We start from the raw sequence: 14,614 nt of genomic DNA, 5'->3' as shown, positions 1-14,614 counted from the left end.
TATAAACAGGTTCATTCAAATGTGAAGGAGATCTAGTATGGTTGGGCGTACTCAAATCTAGGATTATTATTTATTTTATTAAGCCATTCATTTGTCTTACCACAGATCATTTTTAAAGCTTTTAAATTAATCATTATTTTAGGAAAAAATCAAAAGATTAGAAACAAGCTGTGTTGTTTAAGATAAAACAAATTATAAACATTTAAAAAAAGGTGGTGTGTAAATATTATATGAAAGTAAAATAAACATGTAAAGAAAATGTTTTGATCACATTTTTGTAGTTTACTTATACAATGACCATATAAAATGCTTATAAAATGACAATATATACGTCACATTTTACACTTTGGATTTAAGATGGCCTGACCCAAGGTAAAATCTTCAATGGGTCAGCAGTGTCAGTATCAAATGTGAGGGCTCAAAATCAGTGAGAAACCTTCCATCAGTAAAGAAGTCGTATGGTAGGACTGGTCAGGGCTTTTAAAGACAGTCAAGCTGCTCTGTTCCTGCAACAGACAAGTAAATATGCACTGTATCTGGGAAGGATGCAAGAATAGCTGAGAAAATCAACAAAAGGCAGGATCAAACGGCTACTTTGGTATTGATCTTCTGTTATGTAACCTCTTAAGGGTCTCTCGTTGTTTAATGTTCTTTAAGCTGAAAGTGAGGAGGTGAACACATCAAAACCTTTAGTAGTAGAGAGGGAGCGTGCAGCTGGCAGTGACCGAGTCTGTGTTTGTGAATCACCAAGAAGTTCTCTTCTAAAGGATGTTTGCCATCTAGTTTGGCTTGTGTTTTATTTTTTTGTGTTGATTCTGCTTTGCGTTATTCTTTTAATATCCCTCATATTTACCTGAGGCCCAAAAAAAATTATTTTAAAGATGAACATGAGCCAAATGAATTAAACCAATTAGAATCCATACACTTGTTCATCTAAAGTTTATTCAAGGAAAATAAATAAATATGGTTAATTAGCCACAAATCAGAACATTTTAATATCACATTCAGAAGTAAAACAGAATAATGCCAATCAGAACTTGATTTTTCAATTTATGTTACTTGATATTTTCTCTTATGCTTTTCTCATAGATGTCATGAATGTGACCTTTGTTAATAAAAATTCAACTTGGGAAGAAGCCCTGGACTACTGCATAAAGATGGGCTCTAGTCTCATCAGCATCACATCACAGACGGAGCAGGAAGCATTAGCCGCACTCTTACAGACCACAAATTTATCAACCGTATGGCTGGGGCTGAGACAGAGCCGCCTGTTTGGATTCTGGTTTTGGGTGGATGAGAGACCCTTGAGTTATGAGAACTGGGCCAATGGTAACCACTTAAACCTCTCTAACTCACATCATTGTGCCACCATTTCAAAAACGAATTTCACTTGGATTGATGTTTCTTGTTCAGACAGTCACTCCTTCTTTTGTAAATCTCCTTTTAACATAAATTAAAATCTGCTAGTTGCATTTACTTTTACATAATTAGCTTTTAGTCATTGCTGTACTTCTTAAAGTAGTGCCTGACTGTTCCTGATTCGGGTTTCATGTTGTTGTTCTGTTCAGAGTGTGGGCATGTCGAAGTGTGTGCCCAACATTAACTTCTATCTTACACTGTTCAGCTAGGATCAGACTAGAAACCAGGATTGGAAAATGAATGAAGGGATATTTTTTTTGCAAATATGATATTTTCATTTGCAAATGTTCTAGTGTTTTTAATTTAAACTTAAAAATGTGGAATCGTTTTATCATATTTTGAGGCTTTCAAAAATATCAAGCTAAAATGTGTAGCTATGCTGTGTGTTTAATCAATATTATGTACTTTATGCATTCTTTATCTAAATGTTAATTTTTATCTTTAATAAAACTTATCTTTCATTGATACTATCTGTCTCATGTTTACATTCCATGAGAAGTAAGCAAAACTTCATTTTTTATGTTGATTCATTAAAATCTTGATGTCACAATTTAATGTCATGTTCTTGGTGAAAAAACATGATAACATTTTTAAACAGTCTTAAACCTGATTTCAGGGTAGTAGTTTAGAATAAATGCTAACTCTTTAGTTTAGGTATTGCAAAAACACATCTAATACTCATTTACTATTATGTAACATTACCTTAACATAAAGTACGTTTGGTCTTCATAACACTTACAAAGCATCAGTAAAGTGTTTATTCAGGTCTGCAATGTGACCTCCTAACAAAATGTCACTTTGGAGTGGTCTGAGGTGGTTTAACTGAGACACATTTCTCTTGATATTACGTATTTAGCAAAAGACCTGTGAATCCTTCATATGACCAAGTAATTTTATTATCATGTCAATATGCCATACTGCACAGAGATGAATAACCGACCTACTAATGTTTTATAAATGTTATAAAGACCAAGAGACTCAGGTGCCACCGCAAGTGGCAGCCTTTCCAGCAGGTCCGTGTACGACTTTATTTTTCTACCTTTTTTCTCTATTTTACTGATCACTCCTATCACTTTCTTTTATATGGACTCGTTCCCTGGACACTTTTTACTACTTGGACATGGATTTTTACACGCCGAGACTCGTCTATTCAAGTAGTCAACTTCAAGCGCTGAGAACAAATGCCCACACTGGTGTGGTTCCCTATTTACCTGACAAGATAAGAAGGCAGTATCGTGGCAGCAGAGCCGGAGCTAAGCTAAAAGCGAAGCAACTTGCGAGAAAGTGGCGTTTCAAGCCTTCGGTGCCTTCTGTGTTCCTGGGAAATGTGAACTCACTACCAAATAAGATCGATGAACTGGCCGTGCTGGTGAAAAATGTCAGTACCTACAGAGAATGCAGTTTGTTGTGTTTTTGCAAAACGTGGCTAACAACTAACATTCCAGATGTTAACGTGGAGTTACCCGGGTTTAGCACAGTTAGAGCGGACAGAGATGCAAATACCTGTGGGAAACAGAAAGGAGAAGGACTTGCTCTCTATGTAAATACAAGGTGGTGTAACTCTGGACATGTAAAAGTCAAAATCTCCACTTGCTGCAGGGACATCGAACTATTGGCCATAAGTCTGCATCCCTATTACTTGCCCAGAGAGTTTGGACACGTCATTGTTGTTATTGTTTACATCTCTCCTCGGGCAGATGTGGAGATAGCGGGTGACATCACCCTGTGGCGCTTGTTTTTATCACTTGTGCTAATCGCTGGAGACTTTAACCATGTGACGCTAGACAAAACATTACCTGCCTTCTCCCAGTATGTGGATTGTAACACCTGGGGAAATAGGACTATTGACCTACTGTATGCAAACGTTAAAGACGCATACAGCGCCACCCCACTGCCTGCGCTTGGGAAAGCAGATCATAATCTGGTTCTGCTTCAGCCTCACTACAAACCAAGAGTGAGGGAGCTACATACAACCACATGCTCATACAGAAACTGGTCCCCTGAGGCAGAGCAGACTCTGAGAAACTGCTTTGGAACTACGGACTGGGATATCCTGCAGGGCTCACGTAGTGAGAACATTGACGAGGTTGTTGACTGCACTACTAACTACATCAACATCTGTATGGACATTGTAGTTCCAGTAAGAACAGTACACTGCTATGCTAACAACAAGCCATGGATTACAAGTGACATCAACGGCCTTTTGAACCAGAAGAAAAGGGCTTTTAAAGGCGGTGATCAGCATGACCTCAAGCGCGTGCAGAAGGAACTCCGAGTCCAGCTCAGGGTGGCGAAGGAGCAGTACAGGAGAAAGCTGGAACAGAAGTTGTAGAATAACAGCATGAAGGAAGTGTGGGATGGGATGAAGATCATCACTGGCTGCAGCTCATAACGGGGTGTCACCATCGAGAGAAACGTGGAGAGAGCAAACCAAATGAACAACTTCTTTAACAGGTTTGACTACCCTAACCTACTCTCACCTTAGAGTATTGCACCCTCCACCCATCCTTCTGCTGATATCAGCATAGGAGAGACATCCCCACCCACAATTACAGAAGCCCAGGTAAGTAGAGAGTTGAGGAGACTTCGTGCCAGCAAAGTAGTGGGTCCAGATGGAGTATCGCCACGACTGCTGAAGGCCTGTACACTGGAGCTGGGGAGTCCTCTACAGTGCATCTTCAACCTGAGCCTAGAACAGGGGAGAGTCCCAAGGCTTTCGAAAACATCTTGCATCACCCCAGTCCCAAAGGTATCACGTCCTAGTGAGCTGAATGACTTGTGGCCTGTCGCTCTGACGTTACATGGGATGAAGACCATGGAGCGGCTGCTGCTTCACCACTTGACGCCACAGGTCCGCCACGCCCTCGACCCTCTGCAGTTTCTCATACCAGGAGAAGGTGGGAGCAGAGGATGGGATCATCTATATGCTACACTGATCCCTCTCCCACTTGGACAGTGGCAGTGGTGCTGTAAGAATTATGTTTCTGGACTTTTCTAACGCCTTTAACACCATCCAACCTCTGCTCCTTAGGGACAAGCTGACAGAGATGGGAGTAGATTCATACTTGTTGGCATGGTTCGTGGACCATCTTACAGATCCACTCAGTATGTGTGTCTCGGGAACTGCAGGTCTGACAATGTGGTCAGCAACACAGGAATGTCGCAGGGGACTGTACTTTCTCCGGTCCTGTTCAGCCTATATACATCGGACTTCCAATACAACTCGGAATCCTGCCACGTGCAAACGTTCGCTGCCGAAACTGCTATCGTGGGCTGCATCAGGAGTGGGCAGGATGAGGAGTATAGGAAACTAATCAAGGACTTTGTTAAATGGTGTGACTCAAACCACCTACAACTGAACACCAGCAAAACCAAGGAGCTGGGGGTGGATTTTAGGAGACTCAAACCCCTCCTGGACTCCGTGATTATCAGAGGCGACTGAATGCAGAGGGTACAGACCTATAAATACCTGGGAGCTCAGCTGGATGATAAATTGGGCTGGACTGCCAATACTGATGCTCTGTGCAAGAGAGGACAGAGCTGACTATACTTCCTTAGAAGACTGGCGTCCTTCAACATCAGCAATAACATACTGCAGATGTTCTATTAGAAGGTTGTGGCGAGTGCCCTCTTCTATGCGGTGGTGTGCTGGGGAGGCAGCATAAAGAAGAAGGATGCCTCACACCTGGAAAAACTGGTGAGGAAGGCAAGCTCTATTGTAGGCATGGAGCTGGACAGTTTGACATCCGTGGCAGAGCAACGGGCACTGAGCAGGCTCCTGTCAATCATGGAGAATCCACTGCATCCACTGAACAGTATCATCTCCAGACAAAGGAGCAGCTTCAGCGCACTGTCCTGCTCCACTGACAAACTGAGGAGATTGTTCCTCCCCCACACTATGCGACTCTTCATTTCCACCTGGGGGGTTAAACATTAACATTATACAAAGTTATTTTCTGTTTTACCTGCATTTTTATCACTCTTTAATTTAATATTGTTTTTTACAACTATGCCGCTGCTGGAGTATGTGAATTTCCCCTTGGGATTAATAAAGTATCTGTCTATCTATCTACTGGATCTACAGTAGAAGCCTTTGTTAAGGTCTTGTGACATAAGAGTAAATGTGTAATAGATGCATTTTTGCAGAACCTAAACTAAAGTGTTACCAAATAAATTATATTCATTTATTTTTCAATAGCTTTAAGTAGTCTTTATCAGTCTCACATTTTTTTCATAAAGGACAAAAATTCTGTTACTGATTTTTTTGTTAAGTAACTACTGTTATATTCCCAAAACTAACCAAAATACAGGTGCCGGTCATAAAATTAGAATATCATGACAAAGTTGATTTATTTCAGTAATTCCATTCAAAAAGTGAAACTTGTATATTAGATTCATTCATTACACACAGACTGATGTATTTCAAATGTTTATTTCTATTAATTTTGATGATAATAACAGACAACTAATGAAAGTCCCAAATTCAGTATCTCGGAAAATTAGAATATCAATTAAGACCAATGCAAAAAAAGGATTTTTAGAAACGCTGGCCAACTGAAAGGTATGAACATGAAAAGTATGAGCATGTACAGCACTCAATATTTAGTTGGGGCTCCTTTGGCCTGGATGACTGCAGCAATGCGGCGTAGCATGGAGTCAATCAGTCGGTGGCACTGCTCAGGTGTTATGAGAGCCAATGTTGCTCTGATAGTGGCCTTCAGCTCTTCTGAATTGTTAGGTCTGGCGTATTGCATCTTCCTCTTCACAAACACCCCATAGATTTTCTATGGGGTTAAGGTCAGGTGAGTTTGCTGGCCAATGAAGAACAGGGATACCATGGTCCTTAAACCAGGTACTGGTAGTTTTAGCACTTTGTGCAGGTGCCAGGTCCTGTTGGAAAATGAAATCTGCATCTCCATAAAGTTCGTCAGCAGCAGGAAGCATGAAGTGCTCTAAAACTTCCTGGTAGACGGCTGCGTTAACCTTGGACCTCAGAAAACACAATGGACCAACACCAGCAGATGACATGGCACCCCAAACCATCACTGATGGTGGAAACTTTACACTGGACCTCAAGCAACGTGGATTCTGTGCCTCTCCTCTCTTCCTCCAGACTCTGGGACTTTGATTTCCAAAGGAAATGCAAAATTTACTTTCATCAGAGAACATAACTTTGGACCACTCAGCAACAGTCCAGTTGAGACGCTTCTGACGCTGTCTCTTGTTCAAGAGTGGCTTGACACAAGGAATGCGACAGCTGAAACCCATGTCTTGCAATGAATCTTTTAGTTACAGGGCCCCTAAACTGTGGAATGGTCTTCCTGCTTCCATAAGAGATGCCCCTTCAGTCTCAGCCTTTAAATCCCGGCTGAAGACTCACTACTTCAGTTTAGCATATCCTGACTAGAGCTGCTGATTAACTGTACATACTGCATCTCTGTTGTTAGTTATTAGCACTATAACATAAGTAACATGATAATTATATTTGAATACTAACCTTCACCTATTCTGTTTCTTTTCTCGGTACCCAAATGTGGCCATTGATGCCACGGCCCACCTGCCAAGTTGTTTGCCTGCCTATGGTAAAGTCATCCCTGATGGAGGATCACAGGAATCATGGGAAAGAGGGGTCCTTTCATCGAACAGCGTTTCAGCCGTGGCATGGCCAAATGGAGGCAGCTAGATGGATGAGGTCTCCAGGACTCTAAAATATCCAAACCTAATTATGTCATATCTACTGTTAAACCGTACTTCTAAAATTTTTATTATTATGCTGTCTTAAGGAATTGTTCTGTTCTGTATATTGTATTGTATTGACCCCTACTTTTGACACCCTGCCGCCCAACCTACCTGGAAAGGGGTCTCTCTTTGAAATGCCTTTCCCGAGGTTTCTTCCATTTTCCTACAAGGTTTTTATTGGGAGTTTTTCCTTGTCTTCTCAGAGAGTCAAGGCTGGGGGGCTGACAAAAGGCAGGGCCTGTTAAAGCCCATTGCGGCACTTCCTGTGTGATTTTGGGCTATACAAAAATAAACTGTATTGTATTGTATTGTAAACTGTCTGTGCGTGGTGGTTCTTGAAGCACTGACTCCAGCTGCAGTCAACTCTTTATGAATCTCCCCAACAGTTTTGAATGGGTTTTGTTTCACAATCCTCTCCAGGGTGCGGTTATCACTATTGCTTGTACACTTTTTCTACCACATCTTGTCCTTCCCTTCACCTCTCTATTAATGTGCTTGGACACAGAGCTCTGTGAACAGCCAGCCTCTTTAGCAATGACCTTTTGTGTCTTGCCCTCCTTATGCAAGGTGTCAATGGTCGTCTTTTGGACTACTGTCAAGTCAGCAGTCTTCCCCATGATTGTGTAGCCTACAGAACTAGACTGAGAGACCATTTAAAGGCTTTTGCAGGTGTTTTGAGTTATTTAGCTGATTAGAGTGTGGCACCAGGTGTCTTCAATATTGAACCTTTTCATAATATTCTAATTTTACAAGATACTGAATTTGGGACTTTCATTAGTTGTCAGTTATAATCATCAAAATTAAAAGAAATAAACATTTGAAATACATCAGTCTGCGTGTAATGAATGAATCTAATATACAAGTTTCACTTTTTGAATGAAATTACTGAAATAAATCAACTTTGTCATGATATTCTAATTTTATGACTGGCACCTGTAGGCTTAAGCTTAATGGACTTAATGGTTCCCTCTCAATTCATTTAATAATCAAAAACCGAATCCTTGAATAGACGTCAGCTCAATGCATAGCATAATAAATACAACAATGCCTCTGGAAGAGCAGCGCAATAACACACTTTTTGCCAGTTTGAAATGTCTGAGGCATGCCAGTCATACTAAACTCATTGTTGGACAAGTCATCTTAGAAATGATGGAGTCATGGTAGAATAAAACATTTGCTTTGCCAAAGGCCACAGATACCCTAACCCACTCTATCTCTAAAGATTTTCAGACAGACAGATTTTCTTAGTTTACTTAGCTAGAAACTATACATGACTCACAAGACAGTTACCTTTCTTATGTGTGACTACCTTTAATACCAAAAGATGGAGTGAGCCTGATATATGCGGGAGATATCCCAGATAATAAAATTAGGTTAGTGGTTATTTCCATTGCATGTTTGTTTGTTGTTTCTGTTATGTTTTTACGTTAAATATAAAAAACTGGAATTCAACAGTCTCCTATCGCCAGACATCTGACCGTGACTCATGCACTTGGCTTTCTGTTAGCTAAACCCTGAGAATTAGTGCATTTCTAGAGGTCCCTATCACCAGGGGCTGTCCTAGCCTATTTGGTGCCCTGAGCAAACACCCCCTCTGGCGCCCCAGTGCCCCCATGACCTTCTCCTGCACTCCCCCAGCATTTTAATAAACAATGAAAAAATACAGTGCAATAAAATAAACTATTGGAAATCTCAAATTTTACATTTATACAGTACCAAAATATTTCGTTATAGTGTAAAGAATTTTCACTTTAGTACCATCTCCAGTCATCAGTTCACCAGCGGCCTCATGTATAAACGGTGCATATGCACAGAAATGTTGCGTAAGAACTTTTCCATGTTCAAATCGTGATGTAAAAAACCTACACTTGGCGTAAAGCCACGCACTTTTCCACAGTACCTCATACCTTGTCGTACGCAAGTTCTCCACTCGGTTTTGCAGACTGGCGGCACCCAGCGTCAAAGCAGTGCTACTGTTCCTGTGTGGTTACACCTTATTTTTCTGACGCAGCTTTATAAATACACTGAAACTAACCGCCTATTGTTTATTAGTGTAATGCATCTGATTGTAATTAACTTGTAACAATATAATGGTCCAGGGAATAGCCGTAGTATTCCAAATACCATAACTGCTTTAGCGTTGCTACTCTCACTGCACCTTCTTCTTCTTCTTTCAGCTGCTCCCGTTAGGAGTTGCCACAGCGGATCATCATTTTCCATATTACTCTCACTGCACCACTCGGAGTATTTATATCACTGTATCTGAGTGTGAATCACAGCAGCAGCTGATCGGAAAGAGAATTATCGGTATACAGCTTCAAGGACACGCTACCTCAGCCACGGCAAAACGTTTCAAAGTCTTTCCTGTACGGACCTCACGGTTCAGAAACAGTTTCATCCCAAGAACTTTAAACGTACTTAATCAATTGCTCCTTGTAGAACTGTTTGTACTTATAAGTACAATCACCCCACTGTAAACTTGCACTACAGTTATAATATTGCACAAACTGAGACACTTTATAAAGCACATATTTACATATGATGACGATATTATTTTTAAGATGAAATGCAGCAAAATATGTTTATTATACCGGAAGAGAGCCGGTTTAAGAAGCAAGTAGTGATTCACACACATAGAGCACATAGATGATCACATACAAACAAAGCATTTAACGTGCTACTTTAATTACGATGTGATTTGAGAAACTGGTTAATTAAACGATTTTAGGATGAAGTTTATGATGTTCTACTTTAATGACAAAATAAACTACATGACTAAAGTGGAAATTTCAAGATTGAAGTTGGCATTTCGTGCTTTTTCCCCACTGTGTGCCTTTTTTTTCTCTGTACCCTAATAAGCTTTCATATGACACTCAGACAGTGGGCTACAACTCGCCTTTTCACGGCGACTTTGACATGTGACTTCTTTTTTATTTCTGGCACTGTGCGATTTTGTGAACGTGAGCTTTCAAGTTTCTCCAACACGCTATGCCACTCGATCAACTTCCTTTTGTTGATTATACCACGGTTTAATTAAACAAATAGCATGTTTTTCCTTTGCCTCCACTTGGTATTCGCTGAAATTCTTATACAGTGGAACCTCGGTTTGCGAGTAACTTGGTTTCCGAGTGTTTTGCAAGACGAGCTAAATTTTTTAATAAATTTTGAAAAAAAAAAAAAAAAAAAAAAAAAACCCCCCCCCCCCCCCCCCCCCCCCCCCCCCCCCCCCCCCCCCCCCCCCCCCCCCCCCGGCGGTAAGGCAGGGGCCAACTTTTTTTTGTTGTGGGCCGCCATATTTTTTGCGCTTTTTTATAAAACTGACTAGGCTTCTTTTTTATTCTCTTTGTTAACTTTCTCTTTTTCCTATTTTTAAACTCCTCGCCCTTCCCCTCTCTTTTTTTCCCCGGGAATTTCCATTCTCCTTTATTTTCCTCACCCTTTAATCCACCCCTGCAATCTTTTTTAATCACAGTGAGGGGTTTTTTGTGTCCTGGGCTTAGCAGAGTTCATCTTGTGCCCCAAAAACATAAAACAGGTCTCAGTCTTTAAAACCCCTTACTTGAAACAAAAACACGGTTATTTACATTTAAAATTTCCAAAAACCCCTGGGGCCCTTTCTTGGATTTTTTTGGATGATGGCAATTTTAATGCGGGAGACTTTGGTTTTTTGGGGAATCACTCACATAGATGTTTCTTTTAAATAAAGTGGGTTTTAATTTTGTTTTATGTTTTATTTAATTTTTTTTGTATTATATTTTTTTATAAAAAATTTTTGGGTTGTGGAAAGTAATTTTCCTTTTTTTTAAATTCCTTTGTATAATGTTTTTTGGCTGGACATTTGGGCTTTGTTTCCCCAAATTCCACTGCCCCCGGCTTTTTTTTTTCACGGGCTGAGCTTGGGCTTTTAAGTTTCAATTCAACATAATTCTGGGGGGGGGCTTCAAAAGCGTTTCCGGCTTACTTTTACGCTGAAATTTTTTTAGGGGAACTGGTTTTGACCGCTTGGTTTTCGTGTTAAAACATTTTGGCTTTTTCTTCGGTTTTATAGGGGAAAATTTCTGCTGGGTTTCAGGGCGGCCCTTTTTTCTAAACCTTTTCTCTCAGAGCTGCAGTTTATTATTTCGGGTTAACTTTCCCCGTCTACCACCCTCCACTATGCGAGTCATTTGCATTAGTAGGTTAGCACGCAAACATATATATCCATACAAAAAACTCTTACTAACTCAAATCATTTTATCAACATGTTTAAAATCTCATTGACGATATTATACCGTTTTAAAGCCTGTAATGTGCACTCCAATTATGGCAAATGTACTAACCTGTGATAAAGAATAGAGAGAGCACACGCATTGACCTGGCGTCAGCTTCACACAGGAGAATTTATTCTTCCTGTTTGCTGTACTCTGCTCTATGCTGCTTGCCGAAGCCCCATCTAACGATTTCTGCGATTTCGCACAACCCAGGAAAAATTAATTGTGACATAATGGGCTTGGATTGACAATATTATCAATGCTTTATTTGGAAGCACCCCGCACCCCCTTTCGACAGGTTTTGTGTGAGACTTCAGCACAGCAGCAGACACACCGAAGGCCCTCGCGCTCACTTCCTGCATATATGGGTGTGATTGAATTTAGAAAACACATAGGTGCAAATTATAAGTCTATCTCATAATGTCTGGTGCTTTTGTGTTTGTTTTTATTTTGTTTTATTTTGCGAGCTGGCAAATGGAGGTGCTCTTACTCCCCGCAAAATGGGAAATAGAAAACCGATCGGTGGAAGTATGTTATCCACCAGAATCTGACCATTGCAATGCAAGTGAAATAATAACCAATGTGCAAGTGGCACCTCCTAATATTCCTTCAAAGGATGCTGGTGTAAAACTGCAGGGTGATTGCACATCACAGATTACTGCTGCCACTACAGCAAAGTTTATTCATAGAATGCCATACACTGAACCTAAGGACAGTAAGGATTTAAACTACTGTATGCCCTTAAGTGACAAGGTGCAGCAGCAGCCTCTGAAAGGAGCATCAACAGCTTTGAACCCAAATGCACCCCCTTATGGGGCGGCTTACTTCCCAGATGTCAAACTAAATAGAACTGATTCAGACAGTAAGAGACATTTTTGTCAACAGCCAGATTTGCAGCCGAACACCGCATCTTCGCTGTTTCATCATCCAGTGCACACAGCACCAAGTACAGCATCTGTGTATTTTCCTGCAGCAAATATGATGGATTTATTAATTGCCTCATCGCATGATATTCCAAAGCCAACCCAGCCTTTCTTTGGGAGTGGTAAGGAAAGTGACCTTCTTATGATGGCACTTGACAGTCTTATTAATAACCATGCACACCTTACTGAACAGTATAAGTATCAAGGGTTACTTGAACTAGCTTAAACTACCAAGTGCATACAAATTAGCCAACGCATGCATGCATGATACAAACCCATACACAACAGCATTTAAGGCTTTAAAGGATAAGTATGGACAGCCTCGTCAACTTGCCCAGAGTGAAATTGGAGTGCTGATGAATACACCTTCTATTAAAATAGGAGACTCTGAGGCATTTGATGAATTTGCTCTCTCAGTCCACTCACTTGTTGGGATGTTGAAAACACTTGAAGGAAATAATGGATATGGTCTGAAATGTGGGTCATATCGATCGTCTTCTCTGCAAACTACCTCCTAGTTTTCGAGATGGATTTGTGGAGTCCTGCATAACACATATTGACCGGAAATGCTGACACAACTTATACGCTGCAGGATCTCTCCATCTGTTTACAGACCAAGTCACGAGCAAAACGAATCTCAGAGCGAGCTGTTCTTCTTTACCAAGGTGAGGTCATGAAGTCAGACAGAAGAACACCACAGTCTTAAATCCAGAAGAAAGAAAACCCCATCTCAGTGCATTACTGCGTTGAAGCAAGACCAGCTGAAACAGCAACATGCTCTACACAGACAAAAGGTAAACCAAATCCTATGCCATACTGTCCATACTGTGACTGTAAAGAACATTACCTTAATAGCTGTGCAGAGTTTAAGAAGTTAAGCACTGATCAGGTTTTAAAATGGATTAAAGACAATAACCTCTGTTGACCATTACTATTGACCGCATGAAACAATTACTAACAGTTGTTGAGCCAGAAATTATATATTTTGATCAGCAACCAAGACTACATAATGTCATGGTAAAGATTGTAAAAGTGCTACTTCACAATGCTGGACAATGCATAGAGGCCTTTGCTATACTAGACGATGGTTCAGAGAGAACAATTATCTTGCCTTCAGCTGTACATAGTCTTAAGTTGGAGCAGAGAGCAGAGACACTGACTCTTAGAACAGCGAGACAGGACCTTTTACAGGTGAAAGCAGAGCCCTATAAGAAATACAAGATCACACAGGCATTCACTGCAAACTGTCTGGGGTTCTCGGAGTATTCCTTCCCAATTTCCAAGCTTCAGAAGCGTTACCACTACCTACAGGGCCTTCCATTGCCAGAAATCAATAAGGTCTATCCCTTGCTGCTCATTGGTTCAGACTTTCCGCATCTGATTGTGCTAAGCCACCCAGTGATACAGGGACCACAGGGCACACCATTAGCCATACATACTAATTTAGGCTGGACTTTACAAGGTCCCACAGGTCTGCAGAAATTGCAGATAAATGACCACTCCTGCATGTTGACATCCATTAGTGCACCAGTATCTGAGATTATGAGTTATATAGAGTTTCAATGTCAGATGAACAAACTTCCTTACACGAATGAGAAACATGCCATGCGATCAAAATTGGACATACCAGCTGTAGAGCTTTTGCAAGCAAAACCCATGAAAGTGAGTAGTGATTCTTACTGCGTAAGAATGATGGGACCCATTTTAAAGTCATAAAAGAGGCAATGCTACCTAACCTACAAAGCACTGAACATTATCTTCCAAGGAACCAAGAACTAGCTAATATTTATAACCATCAAAACCAGAAGCGGATGAATTCTGGGAATGTAAGAGTTGTAACTCAAGCAGAAGTTGAAGCCACTCTGGTTCCTAAGGTCTCTGCTATACCTGGAACATTTTCCACATCATTATCTTCATATCTGACCACTCACATTGGACTCAATGCAAATATCACTATCCTTAAGCTTTGATCAGCCACCAGCATCCTCACCATTACCTACTACATCATAGGCAAAAGTGTTTGAGGCTATTCCCAACAAAACATTCCACAGTAGTGGAATTAATGTCCACATTTTAGTTCCATTCCAGTCAATGCAGACAGTGTTCAAAATGAATGCCCCTATGCCTCCAGCCAATGAGACAGAAGCACTGAAACAGTTCATTCAGTACCGAAGCAGTTACAACAAGAGTTTTCCCAGCCAGGCAGGTCACCAGGTGGAATAACCAGAACTACAACAGGAACAATTGCAGTCAGTGATCAACACTTTCCACACCCAGGACCAA

General features: G+C 40.7%; 1 protein-coding gene across 7 annotated transcripts in view; it reads left to right on the top strand.

Annotated features, from left to right (window-relative positions):
• LOC120539110 (macrophage mannose receptor 1-like) overlaps positions 1-14,614 on the top strand; it is a 98,403-nt gene that overhangs the window by 39,509 nt on the left and 44,280 nt on the right. For 2 of the 7 annotated variants that reach the window (XM_039768876.1, XM_039768875.1), the window contains one exon: positions 1,090-1,768. The exons of 4 other annotated variants lie outside the window; for them this stretch is intronic. In XM_039768876.1, coding sequence (XP_039624810.1) covers positions 1,090-1,457 — 368 coding nt within the window. In that variant the 3' untranslated portion in view covers positions 1,458-1,768. Of the gene's footprint in view, positions 1-1,089; positions 1,769-14,614 lie in introns of those variants that run through there. One more of the 7 variants, XM_039768880.1, reaches the window with a different exon arrangement.

Source organism: Polypterus senegalus, chromosome 11, assembly GCF_016835505.1.
Source record: "Polypterus senegalus isolate Bchr_013 chromosome 11, ASM1683550v1, whole genome shotgun sequence".
In the NCBI taxonomy this organism is placed as follows: Eukaryota; Metazoa; Chordata; class Cladistia; order Polypteriformes; family Polypteridae; genus Polypterus; species Polypterus senegalus.
This window is presented reverse-complemented; position numbering and strand designations above follow the sequence as displayed.